The sequence below is a fragment of the Amia ocellicauda genome, chromosome 9 (genome assembly GCF_036373705.1).
Source record: "Amia ocellicauda isolate fAmiCal2 chromosome 9, fAmiCal2.hap1, whole genome shotgun sequence".
Classification (NCBI taxonomy): Eukaryota; Metazoa; Chordata; class Actinopteri; order Amiiformes; family Amiidae; genus Amia; species Amia ocellicauda.
This window is the reverse complement of record NC_089858.1, coordinates 38,415,779-38,433,653: the sequence shown is the minus strand read 5'-3', so window position 1 is coordinate 38,433,653 and position 17,875 is coordinate 38,415,779. Positions and strand designations below refer to the sequence as shown.

Sequence of the window (17,875 nt, the reverse complement as noted above, 5' to 3'; positions counted from 1 at the left end):
TCATGAATACAAGTCTAAAGCAAGTTTAAAGTGAATATTTTCTAACAATATAAATGATTATTCACACCCCTGTTTTATGCATGGTTTTGATAATTAGTTAGACACGTACATAAACTTCTTCAGATGGATTTTAGTTTTTATCAAGAGACCTAATTCAAGCTGCCCAGAAGATCACATTTTTTCTCATGCTTTAAGGCCGGTGACATGCAAAGATATATATGTAAGAAAAGCATAAAGTGGGGGAAGTGTGGTGTGGAAATAATTTGTAATTGAGGTCAAGGAAATGAGTAAAATGCTAAATGTGACTACAGGTTTTTAAGTTGTTTTGTTTAAGTTTTTTTTTTAATTATATTTATTTATTTTATAGTTTTGGTATACATTAAATATGGTTGTGTAAACAACAGTATGTGGAAGTTCATTTATTTAAATTATTGAAGTGGGAATCGACAAAGATGGCTTTGGGAATGATACTTGGAATCGATCCCATCGATTCTCTAATTAAGAAATCGATTAGGAGTTCACGTCACATTTTGTGAATCGAACACCACCAGTTTCCACCCAGACATTCAAGACTGCTGTCAAATCACTCTATCAATTGGAATATTTTAAAATAACATAAAAATGTTTGTTTGTGTATATCTGTAACTATAACAGTGACCTTTTTAATTATTTTAAATTATTTTATTCCGTGACGTAAATAAAGCGAACTAAAATATGAGTCATAAATTCCACTCAAACTAACTTGCTGCCATCAGAGCTTAATTTGCCTTTTTTTCTTTTTTCTTTTGATGCGTGTCTTCCTGGTCTGCGGCTGCGTGCTTGCGATTGGTTGCCCTGCTGACCAGGTGCTCTCCGGACTCTGTGATTGGTTACTGAAGACACTGAGCCACTATCAGGTTAGGTTGTCCTCTACGAGCAGTCGCACTCTTTCAATCAGACATATTTTTTTAAGTAGTATTTTTTTTTTATATATATCAATATTTATTCTAGTTTTGTAAATAATATTTCAAGCTGTATACAAAGAATGAGGAGGGTAACTCTCTTCGTGAATGGATCTTCCAAAAACGGCAAGGTGAGATCTATTATAAGTCTTAATAATGAGTTTTAATTCAGGATCAGAGTCGTCAGATATGGACTTGGTGTTTCAATGCCGCAGAAAAAGAAAAGTTAACATAATATTTGAAATGAAACTCGGCGTGCTGGCAGCGGGTATACTTCCGTGTCAAGACGCTATTCTTTTAAATGATTATTACAGTTCATTGTACAGTACCCACACAGCTTGCGGAAAAACTACATTTACATCTTCTGTGGTGAATCTGAATGATTGTGCCTTGGGCGTTGGTATATTCCTGTAAGACTGAATGAAGGTATAAGGCGCTTTCTGTCTGTGTTTATGTAGCTGATATTTTAATATCTGTGAGAAGCCTATGTGTTGGTGTGTGTATTCGGGTGTGCTGTGCTTTGCCTGGTTAATTGTATAAAACAGCCAGACACTAATTACTTCAATTGATGATCTCCCACAATGTTAGGTTGATCGAAATGATCTGGAAGCTCCCAGCACCTGGTGTTTGAATATATACGAGCCTGTAGCTGGGCTAGTGAAAACTGAACCTGCTGTGCAAGTGTTTCCTTTGTCTTGATCTTTGTATTTTTCTGCCTCGGTTTCTCTCAGGTAGTGGCAGTGTATGGTACCTTGGCTGACTTGTTGTCTGTAGCAAGTAACAAGCTGGGAATCAAAGCCTCCTGTCTCTATAATGGGAAAGGGGGGCTCATCGATGACATTGCCCTTATCAGGTAAAGGGGGCTTGGCTTTGTAAAACTGAAGAACACATGCTGCTAAAATATCCTGCAGAATATGTTAAGAATGTATACATCTTTAAAAAGTTGTTGCCCTACCCCAATTTGACAGTTATTTTTGTACAAGGTACACTGTTGTCTCCAACTGGGGTGCCTCCAACTTTATCCAGTATGTGGTAGTACTAGAGTAAGATTTGACACCATTTAATTTAGAAGAAGATTTTTATCTTTTATTTGTTTATAACATTAAACAGACAAGTTCTCCGATCCCCTCGCTCTGTTAACAGGAGTCAGATTGAACTGTCAGAGGTTTTCAAAACATAAAAATGAACAAGTTAAGTCACATCCGTTCATTTCCTTCCTCATTCTCTCCCACAGGGATGACGATGTGTTGTTTGTTTCTGAAGGAGACCCATTTGTAGGTGAGTTGGGTCACACGCTAATCAGATTTCGAATGCAGATCGCTTTTGAACAGATAATCAACTTCCTATTTGTGCCCCTGGTTTCTCCCTCTCTGTGCCAGACCCCCAGAATGAAATGAAGGGTTCAGACGAGCATTCTGGTGGGCACACGGACTGGCTGACGTTAAACATTGGAGGGCGCTGCTTCACAACCACACGGTACAAGGCGGTCATTCTCTGCAGTGGTTTCCTGCTTTGGCTGCAATTTAACGTGCTGACCTTTGACTGTTTGATTCTGTCTCTCCTCAGGAGCACCCTGGTTAGCAAGGAGCCAGAGAGTATGTTGGCTCACATGTTCAGAGACAAAGGTGAGTCTGTTTGTACACTGTAGACCTCTATTCCTTTCATTATGACCTTTTTATTTTATACTCTGCATTTTCAATATTTTTTTAAGAAGGAATGGGACATTTTATCTGAATGATAAATGATTTTGGTGAATGTAGGCTTCTCTCTCTCTCTCTCTCTCTTCTCCCTCTCATTTTCTCCATTCCAGACGTGTGGGGTAACAAGCAGGATGATCGGGGGGCGTACCTGATCGACCGCAGCCCAGAGTACTTCGAGCCCATCCTCAACTACCTGCGGCACGGCCAGCTCATCGTCAACAAGGGCATCAACCTGCTGGGTGGGTAGTAGCGGCCCATCGGGCACGCCGTACTCCGAGGTCCGAGGTCGCCCCTGTCACTTCTGGTTGTTCCAGCTGAACTTTAAATGACTTGATTAGAAACATAATAAAGTAATGATGGCTAAATTAGACCACAATTGTAAATCACTGTTATGGAGCAAGAGTAACCAGTTCTATTCCTGGGGAAATGTGGTTGTATTAGTTGTGTAGACCTCTTTAAATCTGCAATCACTAAATAACTGGAACAACCAAAAAACAAAGACTAATTGGACCCATTGAGTCAGGTAACTTATGAATGCTTTGATTAATCACCAACTAGAAGACGCAGAAGGCTCTCCTGGCCACAGTGTGATCTCTGAGTCACGTATCATCTTTGCAAGTCATGCTGAAATGGTTTCCTTCATCAATTTGAGTAGGAAGATGGTAGACTATAACTATAACCAGAAATCTGTCATAGCGCTATGTGTTTTCAGTGAGTGTAGGGGGGTGCGTGGCTGTACCCTGGCTCTGACTGTATGGTTCTGCTCTAGGAGTTTTGGAGGAGGCCCGCTTCTTTGGCATAGAGCAGCTTGCGGAGCAGCTGGAGGTGGTGATTAAGGTAAGGTCAGTCTGCTGCCCAGGTCTCTGGAGTTGGCAAGCGTGCATTCAGTCCATATTTATTTGATTGTAGAATAATCAGTAAGCTGTGGGTTTGTGATATTTTTTTTTCCTGTATGACCTACTGCATCAGAGTCTGACTGACGGTGTTTCTTCTTAGAAATCCCAGCCCCCGGAAGACCACTCTCCCATCTCCAGGAAGGAGTTTGTGCGATTCTTGCTGGCCACACCCACCAAGTCAGAGCTGCGCTGCCAGGTAGAGTAGAAATTGTAATTCTGGATTCCATAGTTTGTTGTAGAATGGACCCAACTGCTGTGAATTGGTTTAATCTTTATCCTGATTCTGATTTTATCCTATTTTCTACTAAGGATATGAATCTTTTATTTCTCCATTACCATCTCTGTCCTTCGTAGGGTCTGAATTTCAGTGGTGCTGACCTCTCCCGTCTCGACTTGCGCTACATCAACTTCAAGATGGCCAATCTTAGCCGCTGCAACCTCACTCACGCCAACCTCTGCTGTGCCAACCTGGAGCGGGCAGACCTCTCTGGGGCCAACCTAGATGTGAGGGCACTGTCTGCCTGTCCTGTTAATCTGACCATAAGACAGTGGCTAACTTCATATAATCGAAGAATTATAGTTCAATTATAATCATGTCATTGTGATATTTTGCAAATCAGTCTGCTTTATAGGTTTCCAATTTCTAAAAACTGGAATCTTAATACTTTTTTTTTTTTTTTTTTAGAGTGCTATGCCTCTTTACATATACTACTTGATGATTTTTGGAACACTACATTTTCCTGATTTGAAAAAGTTTTGGATACTCTTGTCCTATGCACTTATATTTATTGACTTGGTGGAATAGCTGCTCTATTTCTCAGATGTTGCCCTGCAAAGGTGTGTCTGTCTGTCTGTTTTTTGGCTGCTCTCTCTCTGACTCCTCTGTCTCTCCAGGGTGCTAACCTGCAGGGTGTCAAGATGCTATGCTCTAACGCCGAGGGGGCATCTCTGAAGGGCTGTAACTTCGAGGATCCCTCAGGCCTAAAAGCTAATCTGGAAGGTGGGTTCCCTTTCTGTGACACTTAGTGGTAACACCAGTGTGTGGAATGTTATTTTTATTAGCTGTTTTTTTTTTTTTTCCTTACAGAAACAGTTAATTCTTTACTTCCAAAACAAGTTACTGATTTTTGCAAACCCCCATGAGATCAAACTGATTGAAAACCAAAAAACAGATTTCCATTTCTTGGAAGTACCTTAAAGATCGTTATATTCTTGGAATATGAGCTTCAGGCCAGACTGATTGTTTCCAGATGGAACCGCGTGATGGAAAAACATACTGTAGCGCTAACCACTGATTTGTTGATTCCAACCATTCTGTGAAGATGAGCAATACCTCATCTTGTAAATACCCTTCATTTGCAATTTGTGTTGCTTTTCTGTTTTCTCTGAAATATTGAAGTGATGAATTAAATGTAGTATATGAAATGTTTGGTTAGGATTCTCATCTACAGTGGTTTGATTTTTTAGGCCTAAAGAAAAACTTCTACGGGATTTGCTATTTTTTAGTTCGGCTTGCAGTACTTTCTGATCTCTAATTCTGATGGCCCTCTGTGCTGCTAGGTGCTAACTTAAAGGGAGTGGACATGGAGGGCAGTCAGATGACCGGCATCAACCTGCGAGTTGCCACGCTGAAGAACGCCAAGCTGAAGAACTGCAACCTGCGCGGCGCCACCCTGGCTGGCACTGATCTGGAGGTGAGGGTTTATGCAGATGGGGCACCTACAGATCTTGCCAAACCTCTAGCACAGCCGCAACCATTCAGCCCTTCTTGAACAGAGATATTCTAATCTAAAACATCAAAAGGTCACTTCTTATGACACTGCTCGTACTTTCAGCAAGAGCAAGTCTCGAATCCCATCTGAAATAAAAAGCATGTTTGCACGTTGATAGGTTTATAGAAAAATCTTCCATTGTTCAGAGTCCGTCTTGTTTTCTGCTTGTTCTCCTTTAGAACTGTGACCTATCTGGCTGTGACCTTCAGGAGGCTAACTTGCGAGGGTCCAACGTGAAGGGGGCCATATTTGAGGAGATGCTGACACCACTGCACATGTCCCAGAGTGTCAGATAACCATTGTCAAAGACTCCCACGCTGCCCGAGAGACCTGGCAGGTCCTGCAGTCGCCTCTGGCCAGCCACCCAATCCCAGCATCTCTCCTCACCACCCCGCTGGGCACCATAGCCAATCCCAGTGTTCCTTCTGACATACAGGAAATGTATCTAATCCCTGTGGCATCTCTGTATACACAGCCCAGCACAGCCCTAAATTATTAGCTTTATTTCTTTGCACTAGTTAGGCAGGGTTTGCATCCTTCCACATCAGTGTTTAAGAACTTTCCAACTCTAGTGATGTTTCTCATTAGAGGCTTGGTGTACTAGATATAGGAGTTCTTCTAATATCATTGCAGTTGACTCGAGTGATGGCTCAGGGTTTGCATTTATTTGGGGTGTATAACTGGAATGTGTTCCCTATAGTTGGAACTGGGCAGTTTTCAGATTTAAGACTCCTACATTTTGCATTTCAGATCAGTGTTAGTACCACACTTAACCAAGGATGTGTTGCAATACCGAAATCCTGCAATTATGCTGTAATTCCTTGTATTATTCATGAAAGAGAGAGATGCCACTTTATTTCATATATATTGAGCACTGTCATATAATACCCACTTCCTTTTCTCTATCTATCATTATCCGCAATAACCAGAGAACAAAAAATAGTTGCGTTCGAATACAGGGATGGCTGCTTTAATGACTGTCTACCTACGGGAGGTAGGACACGTCTTGCAGATATTTAAGTTTTACTGCCAGGTTTTAAGATGGCCACCTTGAAAATCTAGTTTTCACTGTCTCCATACTCAGTGTGAAATGCTCTTGTGATGTACACAGAATTAATAAATGCATGAGTTCAGAGGACTTTGGGAGGGGAGCAGCAGCAAAAATGGTAAATGAACTGTGGGCTGTTAGACGTGTGCAGGATTGATCTTCCTTGGAGTTCTGTCCCTTTAGTCAATGGCTCTGTATGTTAGAATTGGTTATGACTTGCAGTTTTTAATGTTTCCCTGCAAGGTCCTCTGCCTCCCTTTTATTAATTATACTGCTTAGCTAATTCCTTCAAAACCTACACTTTATTCTTGAAACCGGGCTGATTGCATGGCACCACTGTTCAATATGATTTCATGTAGGCCCAAAATATTGTTGTCAATGCTGCTGGATAATGATAAGCTGCACCTAATCAAAATTGGGTCAGGATTGAAACATGGGAGATGTTACAGAAGAATGAAAAATGATATAACGGGATAGGACAGGGCTTTTTGCTGTTGCACTATTGTGGTACTGTAAATGTGAGAGTGCTGCAGGAGATAAGTTCAAAACAAGTCCAGTAACCCTGCTTGACAAAAAAAAGAATTTCAGTGATAGAATTGTTTTTTTTTTTTATTTGTAATGTAGCAGGGCTTTATGCCAGCATTTCGGCCCTAATGGTTTTATTTCAACAAACTTGCACTTTTCTACTCCTGCAGATCAATCGCCATCAACAGTTTTGCACTTAGTTCATGGAGACGACGTGACCAACATGAGCAACAAAAACGGCAAGGTCTAATTCTAGAAGACCGTCACCTAGACATTAAACCTGATTCCACGAGTTTTACTGTGGCTAGGTTTAAATTATGTATGATAAGATGACCTTGGAGTAATGAATGCTAAATCTAATGCTGGAAAAGTGCAGGGTACATGGAAGAGGGAGAACCAAATATTTGTGACTGTTAATATTAAGTGTATATGCCTTGCACCAAATTAGCTGAGCATTGTTTTAAAATTGATCCCTGCATCTGTAGCAGTCCCACTTATTGAATGTGGTGCATTTCCACTTTGTAAAGATCCCATGATGTCAGGAGTCTGTGTTTAAATCAAGTGCTTCCCAGACAGGCTGTTGGATCAGTTCCTCGTTGCTGTCAATCGTGGCTGCAGTGCCCTGTACCTTCAGCACTGTTGATCCAGATCTGCTGGAAGAAATCCTATTTTGCAGTTTTAGTTTAATCAAATTGTGTTGTCCCCACTGATGATGATGGGGAAAAAAAATCTAATTTATTTCTTATTTGAAAGAAATAATAATAATGGGAAAGATTATATACTTTTCTGGGATTTTATAATCTGAGGTTTTATTTTTGTAGAAAAAAGTATTGAGGTTTTTGCATAAGGTGTATCCGAGAATTCTCTGCAAAGATAGACAAACTGATCGAGTAAACGCAGACTGACCGGTGCCAGCAGTAATTTAAAAAAGAAAACTGAAAAATAAATCGCAGTGGCTTAGCAAGTACTTTCAGGGCACTTTTTGCTTTTTCCAAGGTACTCCGCCTTGGCTTGCAATGAAGGCAATTATAGAATTTAGTCTGTTATTTTTAGAGCAAAGGGCAATATTGTTTGCATATCAGAACCCTGTAATAATGGTTATTTATTTTAATATATATAAGCATATAAGACTATATATTTATGTATTAAAGAGTGGACGTAAATTGCCTTTATGAAGGCTGGGGGTCTGATACTTCCAGGTGTTCTCACCCAGTCTATCATGTTTGCACTCACTCAGACAGGAATTTGTATTTTATCGAATGGACTGTTAAAAAATAATAACAATGAAAGAAAGAAAAAAGTGTGTGGGTCTTTATTTGTCTGGAATCGATTATCTTGATGCATGTTATTGTAAATATGACTATAAAGTTGTGGGTCAAGGATGCTTCACAATAATGCAAGGTGTGCAAAAAGAATGCTGCCTTTTATTTTCCCCATATTACTTTCAATTCATAACCTATTTCTTGATCAAGTTGTTTTTGCTCTAAAGTTTTTCTTGTGCCTAAAAGGAAGATTAAAGTGTATGTGAAATTGATGCTGAACTAAAACCAGAATATTAGCAACACTTAGTACTGTTCTTTGGTGCTTCAGAGCAAACTTAGCAAAAGTTTAGTGCTCCGGGCAGAATCTGTGTCTCTGTTGGTAGATATGTTCCTGGTTCCTCACTTTCCGAGTCTCGGCTGGGTCTAGGTCTGTAAGATAAGCCTCTTAAGTCCCATTTGACCAGATGTACACATATATATCACAGCAGGATTTTTCTAAGTGAGGTGTTGCATTTGGAGCTTTTTAAATCTTCAGGTTATCTTTTTAAGACTTCAATTAGCACTAGTCTTGGACTACACCTAACATCTAAAACAACATCGCCTAGCAAGTCTATAGCTACTGTGAGCTGTGAAACCGTTATAATGTTCATTCAGTGAAGTTCAGAAACAAACAAGACAAAAGCTTTATAGCATTTTAAAATATTTTAACTAGCATAATTGATGCTCAAAAAGATTCAAACTTAAACCTTTAGAAAACAAATATAGTACAATGACAGTTTTCTTGTTTTGTTTTTCTAAACATCAGTAATTTGTGTGTGGATTGAGTACTGAAATCTTAATTGCAAAGCACTATTGACTTTTTTTCTCTAAGTGTTTACTTATATATAATTATTTTTAAAGTGTTTTGGCTTTCCAATGGCTATTAGCTTTCTGAGTATCCTTACATTTAACTTTTTTTTTAATGTGTACAGTATATATTATGCATTGTACATTTTGTGAGTCCACATACAAATATCTGTGCCATCTGTAGAACATGTATTCAAGACAAAATCATACTTATAAAGATAACCATAACTTGGATTTTCTTTTGTGATCCACATTCTCTAAGAACAAATCGGTCAAGTTTTCTACTTAAAAAAAAAAAAAAAAAGAAATACATACTAAAGTAATAAATGACCAAGACCTTGAAGTAATTAATGATTGCATAATAATGGTGTATCAGCTTCTGTCTGGCATTGCTGTTTACACTTGTGTGTTTATTTAATTCTTCCCTCCACTTAAGTGGGTTTAGTGTTAAGCTCTTAAAATGCTCTGCGGGACTCCTGAGAGGTGAGTGCTGTGTGAGTACAGTGGGGAGTGAGAGGGGATAGGACAAGGTATAAAAGACAGAGAAAAGCCAACCACAGAGCATTGCCGAGAGGGACCAAGAAAGTAAGACAACCTCAGCCGCTGTGACCCACAGACAAGGTAAGAGAATGACTACTGTATCATGCAATATAGATTGTTTTCATGTGTGCTTCTTAATGCTGCTTCACCAAAACAGTCAGGACTTGTAGTCTATCAGGGATGTGGTTATATATCTGTCATTTCTTTCCCACCTACTTGAGCACTCAATACAATTATTCAATTGTATGGATTGATGAACAATATTACCAGTTTTGTAACTCAGTTTTGTAACTTCACAGACTCCGATAAACACCGGTTTTGGGATGAATGTTAGTCCAAGATTCGTGCTAATTGAAGTCTGAGGCGAATTGAAAGAGATGAAGATGTACTAAGATCTGAACACTTTAATTTATGTAGAGACATGGTACAATCTAGTTTTCTGTTTGGAAAAGATGCATCATACAAAATCATACAATTTGTTTTTGAAATCATTAGATGTAATCAAGAAAGTTTGACAAAAGTATTTAAGTAGCCATACAAATCACTCCACTCACACAGTCCACTGAGCAGCGGTAAATCCACTATACAGCAGTTTCAGTATGGAATTTGTCCCAAAAAGCTGTGAAATTCAAGCTATTTCTTCAAATAAAACTGATGTCTTACAGTCTGTTGGTTTTAGAAGATAACATCTCCCTAGATCTCAGCTGTGGGATCCCTGATCCTAATCCAGAATCCATTGACTGGCTACCACAATATTTCTGTTCCAGACAAGCTCCATACTTCTACTAGATCCCTCTGAGTTTAATATCAAGATTTTTATTTTGTTCCAGATCTAGTAGTAAATGACTGTTAGAAAGAACTAGATTTATGACACTACAGGTAAAATCAGGGAATTTAGTTAAGGCATACTGCTAGGATATTTACTCTGTAACCCCCTTTTAAGATACCTTTAAAGAAGAAATGTAGGTCTAGCATTTAGAAGAAAGATTGGGTTCCATGCAATCAGTTGGGGATGGGGGTAGTTTTAAAATACTGGGGTAATACAAGGGTAAGAATACAGCGATAATATGTAAACATTTAAACCCAGAACCATTTATTTTTATAGTAAAGAGTTATAAATAGTTTCATCATGAACATGCCTGGGGTTATGTACAGCCCGTGGTGACTTGGCGTGGGTCAGTAGTACAGAACTGAAACCTACTAGAAGGTGTTTGCACTTTCAGAATGAATGCACACAGGAGTGCCCTCTTGTGGCTGGTACTGGCCACAACATTGATGTTGCAGGCCTGCTGTCAGCACTGGTCATATGGCCTGAGACCTGGTGGCAAGAGAGCAGCAGAGAGCCTGCAGGACACACTGCAAGACGTACGTATTACCGGCCAGCGCAGACTTTGTGCAATTGTTTCTGATCTGTCCTGTGCCCAGGTGCCTGTGGCAAATTGATTCTGAGCTCCTGTTCCAGGACAGTTTAACATACAAGAGTAGTGCTTCACTCGAGACCCACACTACACTGCAGAGCGGATATTGAGTTTCTTAGTAGTAATGTAGGAAATAGAGAGAGAGAGAAAAAACATCATTGTAATTCTGTGTGAATTATAGCAGAGCCTTGTATGGAGTACTGATTCAGCTCTCACCGATAACACTTTATGGCTTTATACATACAAATGTCATATGGAGAGTGTGAAAACTGGTCTGTGATCAGTTCAGTAAACTCTGTTTTGGTAGTTATTTCCCCTCCCTTGATATTATATTGCATCTCCACTGCAGATTGCTGAGGAGGTTAAGAATCTAGGCCCTGCCAGTCTGCCCAGATGTGCTGATGTCTCCCCATACAGCAGACTCTCCAGCCTGAAGGACTTACTGGTGAGTGTGCGGTCAACTGGGGACGCAGGACAACAGTGTGCGCTGTGAAAAGGCAATTCGGAGCTTCCAGTGAGGCAGATAGGTCTTCAGTGCACTTATGTACTATGTACTAGTTTCAAAGCATGTGGAATCTCTGTCAACTCCATGGATTTTAATTGAGCCCATTAATGACTCAGATTATAGACCATGGTTTCGGTTCACATACATGAAAGGCGTTCTGAAACCCAGCACAGGGTTAATGTTATTTTCTAATGCCAAATTACATTATTAAGAGCCCAGATTATGATGCTGTGCTCTTTCTGTCTGTAATCTTCTTCTCTTTATTGTAGGCAAGCCTGGCTGAAGGAGAAAGTGGACGTCAAAATATTTAGCTGAAGACAAACTCCCTCAGTCTAACATGCCATTGACACGCCTGTGTGTCTCTTATGACGGTGTAATGTATTTTGTGGATTCTTCTCGTAATAAACTGCTATCAACCCCACTTGTACATGCAATTATTCAAATTATGTCTGTCGAAATTATAACATTAAAACATCTTTCTGTTTATATGTTGCATTAAATTATACATCTCCCAATGTATTTATTTGAATGAACTTTTCTACAACTGAGTGCACAGCCAATTTATCTTTGAAGAGGAACATTATGTTTTTAATTGCAAATCAAATAATGGTTTAAACGTGATAATTTAGCAGTCTATTTCAGCCTACCTTCTTTTTCTACCACCCACCCCCTAGAGGTACATGGACCTGGTTTCACAGACGCAGATGAACACTAGTCTTGGACTGCCAGTGTCATTAGGTAGAGTGCAAGTCTAGTGCTAATCAAGGTCTGTGAAATCACATTACTTGCAGATACACAGAATAAGCCATCACTGAAGACATGTCACAGTATGTAACTGTAGCCTACTGTAGACTAGTATAGAATAAATAAATACGTTATTAACAAACTTGAATTCTATCCATTGTCTGTTCCTAAGCTTTAGAGTAACTTTATTTCCCCTCCTTTGCCTTTAGGAATTGGTCTTAATAAAATGCCTAGACAATGTAAAACGAATAATGTATATAAATCAGATACATTAATGTAAAGATCTCTTTAAAATATTAAAATACAGTATATTAAACTAGCCGAGTGTTTGCCACAAGTGATTTAACGCATAACTCTGATTGGGCCCCTTATAAGAGACAAGAGACGCTATTGGCTAGTGACGTGTCAGCTGACCGTGTTTGCGGAAGTGCATTTCGTACAAAGCGGTGGGACTGTTTCGGTCTGGAGAGACAGGTTAGATGATTAAATCATATTTTAAATTAACCTTGAGTGCTATTCTAAAGAGTCTTGTGAAGTGTTTTCTTTTTTATTTCTGAAATGTGATACAAGATTCTCATTCTAGTCTATTATGAATGACGTTGTCTTGCTCACAGTGGCTGATCACACATCAGTGAAAATTGAACTATGCTATATATCATGGTACATTGGTTTGTACTACATGTGACAAACTATAATGACCTCCTGTTATAAATAATTCAAACCTTGGTGGTAAGCGATCTCTTTGGACCCGTGCTGAGCACTTCTCCATATACATGCAAGGTCCAGATTGTAGCAGCTAAGAAGGAAAGCTTAAAACACACGTACACAAAATACAGTCCTCTGTGCAGCATACATTTTACTGCTCATAAATTACAATGTTTGGGTTTCCACTACAGATATTCCTGCACTGCTGAAGACTTGCACACCTCTGCCACCCTGATCCCGGAGCATGGCATCATCACACTGTTCCTGCTGCACAGATGCCAACCTTGCATCCCCCAGTACCCATCAGACTCTGGATGAGATGGACTTTGAAAGAGGTGCCCCGCGTAGTTCTATACTTCTGGGATGAAAATAAGGTTCCCATTATTAACACTGTGAGCTATTTCAGCCTTTACAACCTGCTAGTTTAAGTAACCAGCCACAGTCATGGGATACCTTTGCTTAGCCGTGGTAGACAATCCTAGTCCTGGTGTGTTATTGTATTATTTTCACTGATTCACTTCTTCTAGTTTTTTGTATCACTTACCTATACTTTCTGTGTGGCTATGCTGTCACAGTGTGTTCTGCTGAAGCTGTGATGAGGCTGTCTGTGTGTTTAGGCATATGGAGTGCCGCTCTTGACGCAGACCTGGAGAGACTTCGAGCCTTCCTACGCAAGGGCACAGACCCCAACCTGAGGGACCAGGCTGGCTACACTGCACTGGTGTGTGAGCTACAGCAACGCTCTGTATGCAGTGTGTGAAAAGGTCTAGGATAGCACAGCTGCTACAGAATATTTAATACTTCAGTTATTCTATACATAAAATAAAACTATCTGTGTAAGTTGATTTAATGTGATATTGCTGTGATTTGGACTTTTAACTACTCAATATAAAATGAAATGATGATGATCGCCCTCTGATTAGGAGAGTGTCTGTGTGTTTGCAGCACTATGCCAGTCGCACTGGCAGTGAATCTGCCTGTTCTCTGCTGCTGGACCATGGCGCGTGTGCCAACCCCCGGACCAGGGGCGGGGCCACTCCCTTGCATCGCTCTGCCTACTGCGGGCATGTGGGCGTGGTCAGACTGCTCCTGAATCGTGGGGCAGACCCTCAGTTGTGTGACGATGATGGCTCCTCCCCTCTGCACAAGGTAGGCGGGTTTCTCCCCAGGCCTTTTCATTTTTTATTTTTTTTTATTGTTACCCCCCCAAAATCTGACTGATTTTGCAATATCAAAGGAAAAAGTTTTTTGCTGTTGAGCTAAATTCTTCAAACCATCTGTTTTTATTACATTTGAAACACATTGATCGATTTTTTGTTCATTAAAAAGGATGTGTCCCTCTCCGGTTTTCACTACGTAATATGATGACGTGAAAAAACCTAATTAAATTACTATTTTAAAATGTAATTTAATTGATTTAATAAATACATTAAAAAAAAACATCACTGGCAAGGCTAAAAACACAGTTAATGCAAAGTCATAATCGACAACATTTTCGTGTTATGGAATCAATTATTATTTTTTTCCTCTTATTACTACTATAGCTACTACTAATACTAATACTGCTTTTGTTCTGGGGTGCATTAATCAGAATGGTTGTGTTTGGTTTTGTTTTAGTTTTGGAAACTAATTTCTCTCCCTGAAAATGAAAATGTAGCCTGCCAAAAGATAATAATTTATGTATTTTGGTGGGAGATAATGAAAACAAAAGTTAAAATAATCCAACCAGAAATGATACAGCAACTAAAAGGCTTTAGAATAAAAAACAGCAACCAGCCTAGCAGGTCTGACTCCTGCCAACTAAACATATAATACCTTGAACATCTTGAACTCTGAGCTGAGGCTTTTACTATTTGAAAGCCTCAGAAGCCCCGCCAGACTGCAACGAGTGTCTGGTCAGTAATTTTGTTTGTGTTTCTTGGCACCATGCTGAGTTTTGGCAGAGTCCTGCTTCTGAAGACGTCTTTTAATCAGGTGATGTTTTTTCGAAGTGAGTGTTCCAGTGATGAGATCAGTGATCAGTGATGGCTTGTTGTGTGCTGTCCAGGCTGCAGAGCAGGGCTGTGAGGACGTGTGTGCGCTGCTTGTCCAGCACTGCCCCTCCCTCAAGAAAGGGACAGACAAGAGGGCCCGCATCCCCCAACAGCTGGTCCAGCAGGAGGGGCATCTGAAGGAGCTCCTGAGGCCGTCTGAAAACACCCCCTGACTCCCTTTAACCCCAGCAAGAGACACGACCATCAAGACAATCTGCTTCTTTTAACAAAGTGGGGGTCGAATCCAGTTCAGTTCCAGAGTTGCAGAGCTGGAAACAGAACTGATTGTTGCATTCAGGTGGAATTGATCCGACCCCCAGGTCAGTGAGGATTAGTATTTACAGTGTTTTTGTATCCTGCAATTGTACAATTAGTGTACAGGAACCCCATGAGCCCTGAAGTGCAGATAAACCTTCTTAGGAGATGTCGTAACATCCTTCACATTTCCTACACATGTATTCATTGCAGTTGAAAAGTATTTATGAAGGTATCAAGAATTATACGGGACTCATGATTCATGTTGAACACGTGGACTTAGAATGTCTTGGAATAGCTTCAGTGTTATTATTACTAATGCATTTGGCAGCTAGATTTTACCTTTGTAACTTAAAAAGTATTCAGATATTAATTTTGGGGGAATAAGTCTGTAATTATTGCTGTTTTTCATTCTTTCATTAAAGCACAGAAGATCATCTGTTTTTTGGAACAATAGCTCAGATATGTTGCATCATTTGTACATATAAATGTATAGATAGACATGTATTACTTTTTCATTGAATGTTTTGTTTGCAAATGTGTAGACCAAGGAAGCTCAAAACAAAACAGCACACACAAACACTGCAGGATCTATTATTTTGGCTTTGGGCAATATACAGGACCTGAAGCTGAAGATTACTATACATCTAGCAAAGGCATTTCGTTCATCAAACAGTAGAGCCAATCATGTCTGCACACTATTCTTCAATTTGTCCAACATTTGTATGAATGCCTTCAGCTGAATATAATAATAGTGTCTTGGGGGGAGAGAAGGCAACAGGATTCAAAAGTATAGGATGCAATTCCTGAATTCTATGGGAGAACACACTCTTGACCTTCAAGAGCTGTAAAGATGCTATTAAAACAGAAGGGGACAGCAAAAGCCCACCCGAAGGAAGCTGCTGCCGTTCTTCAATGAAACAGCAGAGGGCAGCATACTCCCTGGCCCAGTGGAATCTACCCTGAGAGCATCGCGGAGTCTTGGCAGGGCAGTGCTCTGACTAAAACACCAGTGTAACAGCACGGCATAATTTACAGGCTCCTGTGGATAACTGCTGTAGCAGACCTGAAACCATGTTTTTCAGGATGTGTGCTGATGACTGATCGGCCCAGTGTGCTCTGAGAAATAGTCAGAAACAGGATGACCGGAGAGTAGCTTCAGCTGCATGTTTTTACAGCTGATCCCTTTTCAAGACTGTGGTTCAGCATGTGGATCTTAATAAACCATGCATGCGTGTGGATGTTAGTATATATTTGAAAAGAAAGCTCCCTTTTGTTTAGCATCCTGATGCATTTCAAGTTTTACAAGCTGCTGGCCCTCCTAGACATTGTACCCGAGAAGCAGAAAACGCAGAATGTTCATCATTTTTTAAAGACGCATTTGGGGGTTGAAGTGTCCAGCCCTGGGTGTTAACTTACATTTGGGGTTCCATCTTGTTAAACCTGCCGTGGATGAAACTCCACCACCGTGGCAGTCGGATCTTTTTCTTTGTGTGGCGTCCAGACATGTGGTACTTGTATTCCCCTAAAGCTGTGTCTTGCGAAATTCTCTTTGTAGATCGTCGCTCTTGGTTTTCAAATGTGTGGCAGCTGCTTCTGGGAGCAGGTGCATCTGTTGACGTGTGGTCCTCATTAAAGGCAGTGTAGCTTCAGTTCTTGAACAATCGGCCCCGTCGATCCACAGGGCCGGCCGTGCCAGTTTCTGAAGGAGTATTCTGATCAGCTGCACTCAATCCTGCCTTGGACCAGACGTGGACCACCCATCGTCTGTAGAGTGGGTTTACACTTGGCCGTTACAGCTAGAAATTAGTACAACAGATTGAATAGTGCAGCACAGGGCGCAAGATTGCTTTCCACAGCGCTGGGAGGAAATTGATATTCCCTGTGTACCCACTGTGACCAGTATTCAAACTACTCATCTCTCTTCAGTTGACTCACCGAAAGCCAAGTGAACTCATCTTTAAACCTGCTCTTTTTCCCAGTGAAAGAAAGCCGTGACAAGTGCAATGCACAGCCAGCGATGAATCAACAAGTGATTATCAGATAGCGTCAGTCTGTTGTTTGGAGTTACTCACGAGGAGTATTTAACGCGTTGCCCACCAAGTTAAGGGCCACATTCCAAGAGGAGAGGGGAGATGGTTCTGGTTCCTCGCCTCGGGCCCTCTCTAACTTCCAGTAAGTTGATTTTCAGGCAGACCACTCGGCTCTCGGCCACAGCTGGGCCCTGTGCCCGGCAGCTTACGTAAAACTGAGTGGTTATGTTTTGATTAACTGTCCCTGGAGGGGAGGTGTGTGTGTGTTTGTGTGTGTGTGTGTGTATATGGAGAGGGTGTAATTCAGTCAACCACATTTACATGTCTCAAGCTCTGGACAGGGGTAGATGTTGTGTCAGATGGTTGAGATCCATTTGGCAGGGCATCCATTGCTTTTCTTGGGAGGATCTGGAGGTGGGCTGTGGTCGAGGCAGGTGGGTCTGTTGTCCATCTCGGGAAAAGCATCACCGTCGCTCCTGTGGGTCAGCAGCCCTGCCATGGGGGGGTGTCTGTGCACTCAGTTGCTTTGTGGCCTGGCATGTTGTTGTTTGCTCTGCTGATATTAGTATGCAACAGTTGAGCTTGGAGCCATAAATCTGACTCTGTGTCTGGATGTGCGTCAGTCTCCTTGAAGCCGATCTGGCAGACTGAT

At 40.7% G+C, this 17,875-nt stretch overlaps 3 protein-coding genes across 3 annotated transcripts; all 3 read left to right on the top strand.

Moving 5' to 3' along the window:
- The first annotated feature begins 883 nt into the window (after positions 1-883).
- Positions 884-8,416, top strand: kctd9a (potassium channel tetramerization domain containing 9a). The gene is made up of 12 exons (XM_066714427.1): positions 884-1,072; positions 1,673-1,794; positions 2,176-2,219; positions 2,321-2,417; positions 2,508-2,566; positions 2,752-2,880; positions 3,411-3,478; positions 3,638-3,733; positions 3,892-4,041; positions 4,432-4,537; positions 5,098-5,231; positions 5,489-8,416. The coding sequence occupies exons 1-12, from the start codon at positions 1,025-1,027 to the stop codon at positions 5,603-5,605; spliced, it is 1,170 nt and encodes a 389-aa protein (XP_066570524.1). The 5' UTR covers positions 884-1,024; the 3' UTR covers positions 5,606-8,416.
- Positions 8,417-9,360: 944 nt separating this feature from the next.
- Positions 9,361-11,914, top strand: LOC136759432 (progonadoliberin-1-like). Its single transcript, XM_066714428.1, has 4 exons — positions 9,361-9,611; positions 10,754-10,895; positions 11,298-11,393; positions 11,723-11,914. Exons 2-4 carry the CDS (start codon positions 10,755-10,757, stop codon positions 11,762-11,764), a joined length of 279 nt encoding a protein of 92 aa, XP_066570525.1. The 5' UTR covers positions 9,361-9,611; position 10,754; the 3' UTR covers positions 11,765-11,914.
- Positions 11,915-12,588: 674 nt separating this feature from the next.
- Positions 12,589-15,644, top strand: ankrd39 (ankyrin repeat domain 39). The gene is made up of 5 exons (XM_066714426.1): positions 12,589-12,671; positions 13,094-13,237; positions 13,520-13,623; positions 13,848-14,051; positions 14,950-15,644. The coding sequence occupies exons 2-5, from the start codon at positions 13,147-13,149 to the stop codon at positions 15,106-15,108; spliced, it is 558 nt and encodes a 185-aa protein (XP_066570523.1). The 5' UTR covers positions 12,589-12,671; positions 13,094-13,146; the 3' UTR covers positions 15,109-15,644.
- The last annotated feature ends 2,231 nt before the right edge of the window (positions 15,645-17,875 follow it).

Excerpts from the sequence above, each read along its gene's own strand:
- ankrd39 (XM_066714426.1), top strand. The coding sequence starts at position 13,147 with ATGGCATCATCACACTGTTCCTGCTGCACAGATGCCAACCTTGCATCC. Across the intron at positions 13,624-13,847 it reads AGGCTGGCTACACTGCACTG|CACTATGCCAGTCGCACTGG; the intron begins GTGTGTGAGCTA and ends GTGTGTTTGCAG. Across the intron at positions 14,052-14,949 it reads GCTCCTCCCCTCTGCACAAG|GCTGCAGAGCAGGGCTGTGA; the intron begins GTAGGCGGGTTT and ends TGTGCTGTCCAG.
- kctd9a (XM_066714427.1), top strand. The coding sequence starts at position 1,025 with ATGAGGAGGGTAACTCTCTTCGTGAATGGATCTTCCAAAAACGGCAAG. Across the intron at positions 2,418-2,507 it reads CGCTGCTTCACAACCACACG|GAGCACCCTGGTTAGCAAGG; the intron begins GTACAAGGCGGT and ends GTCTCTCCTCAG. Across the intron at positions 2,567-2,751 it reads TCACATGTTCAGAGACAAAG|ACGTGTGGGGTAACAAGCAG; the intron begins GTGAGTCTGTTT and ends TCTCCATTCCAG.
- LOC136759432 (XM_066714428.1), top strand. The coding sequence starts at position 10,755 with ATGAATGCACACAGGAGTGCCCTCTTGTGGCTGGTACTGGCCACAACA. Across the intron at positions 10,896-11,297 it reads TGCAGGACACACTGCAAGAC|ATTGCTGAGGAGGTTAAGAA; the intron begins GTACGTATTACC and ends TCTCCACTGCAG. Across the intron at positions 11,394-11,722 it reads CCAGCCTGAAGGACTTACTG|GCAAGCCTGGCTGAAGGAGA; the intron begins GTGAGTGTGCGG and ends TCTTTATTGTAG.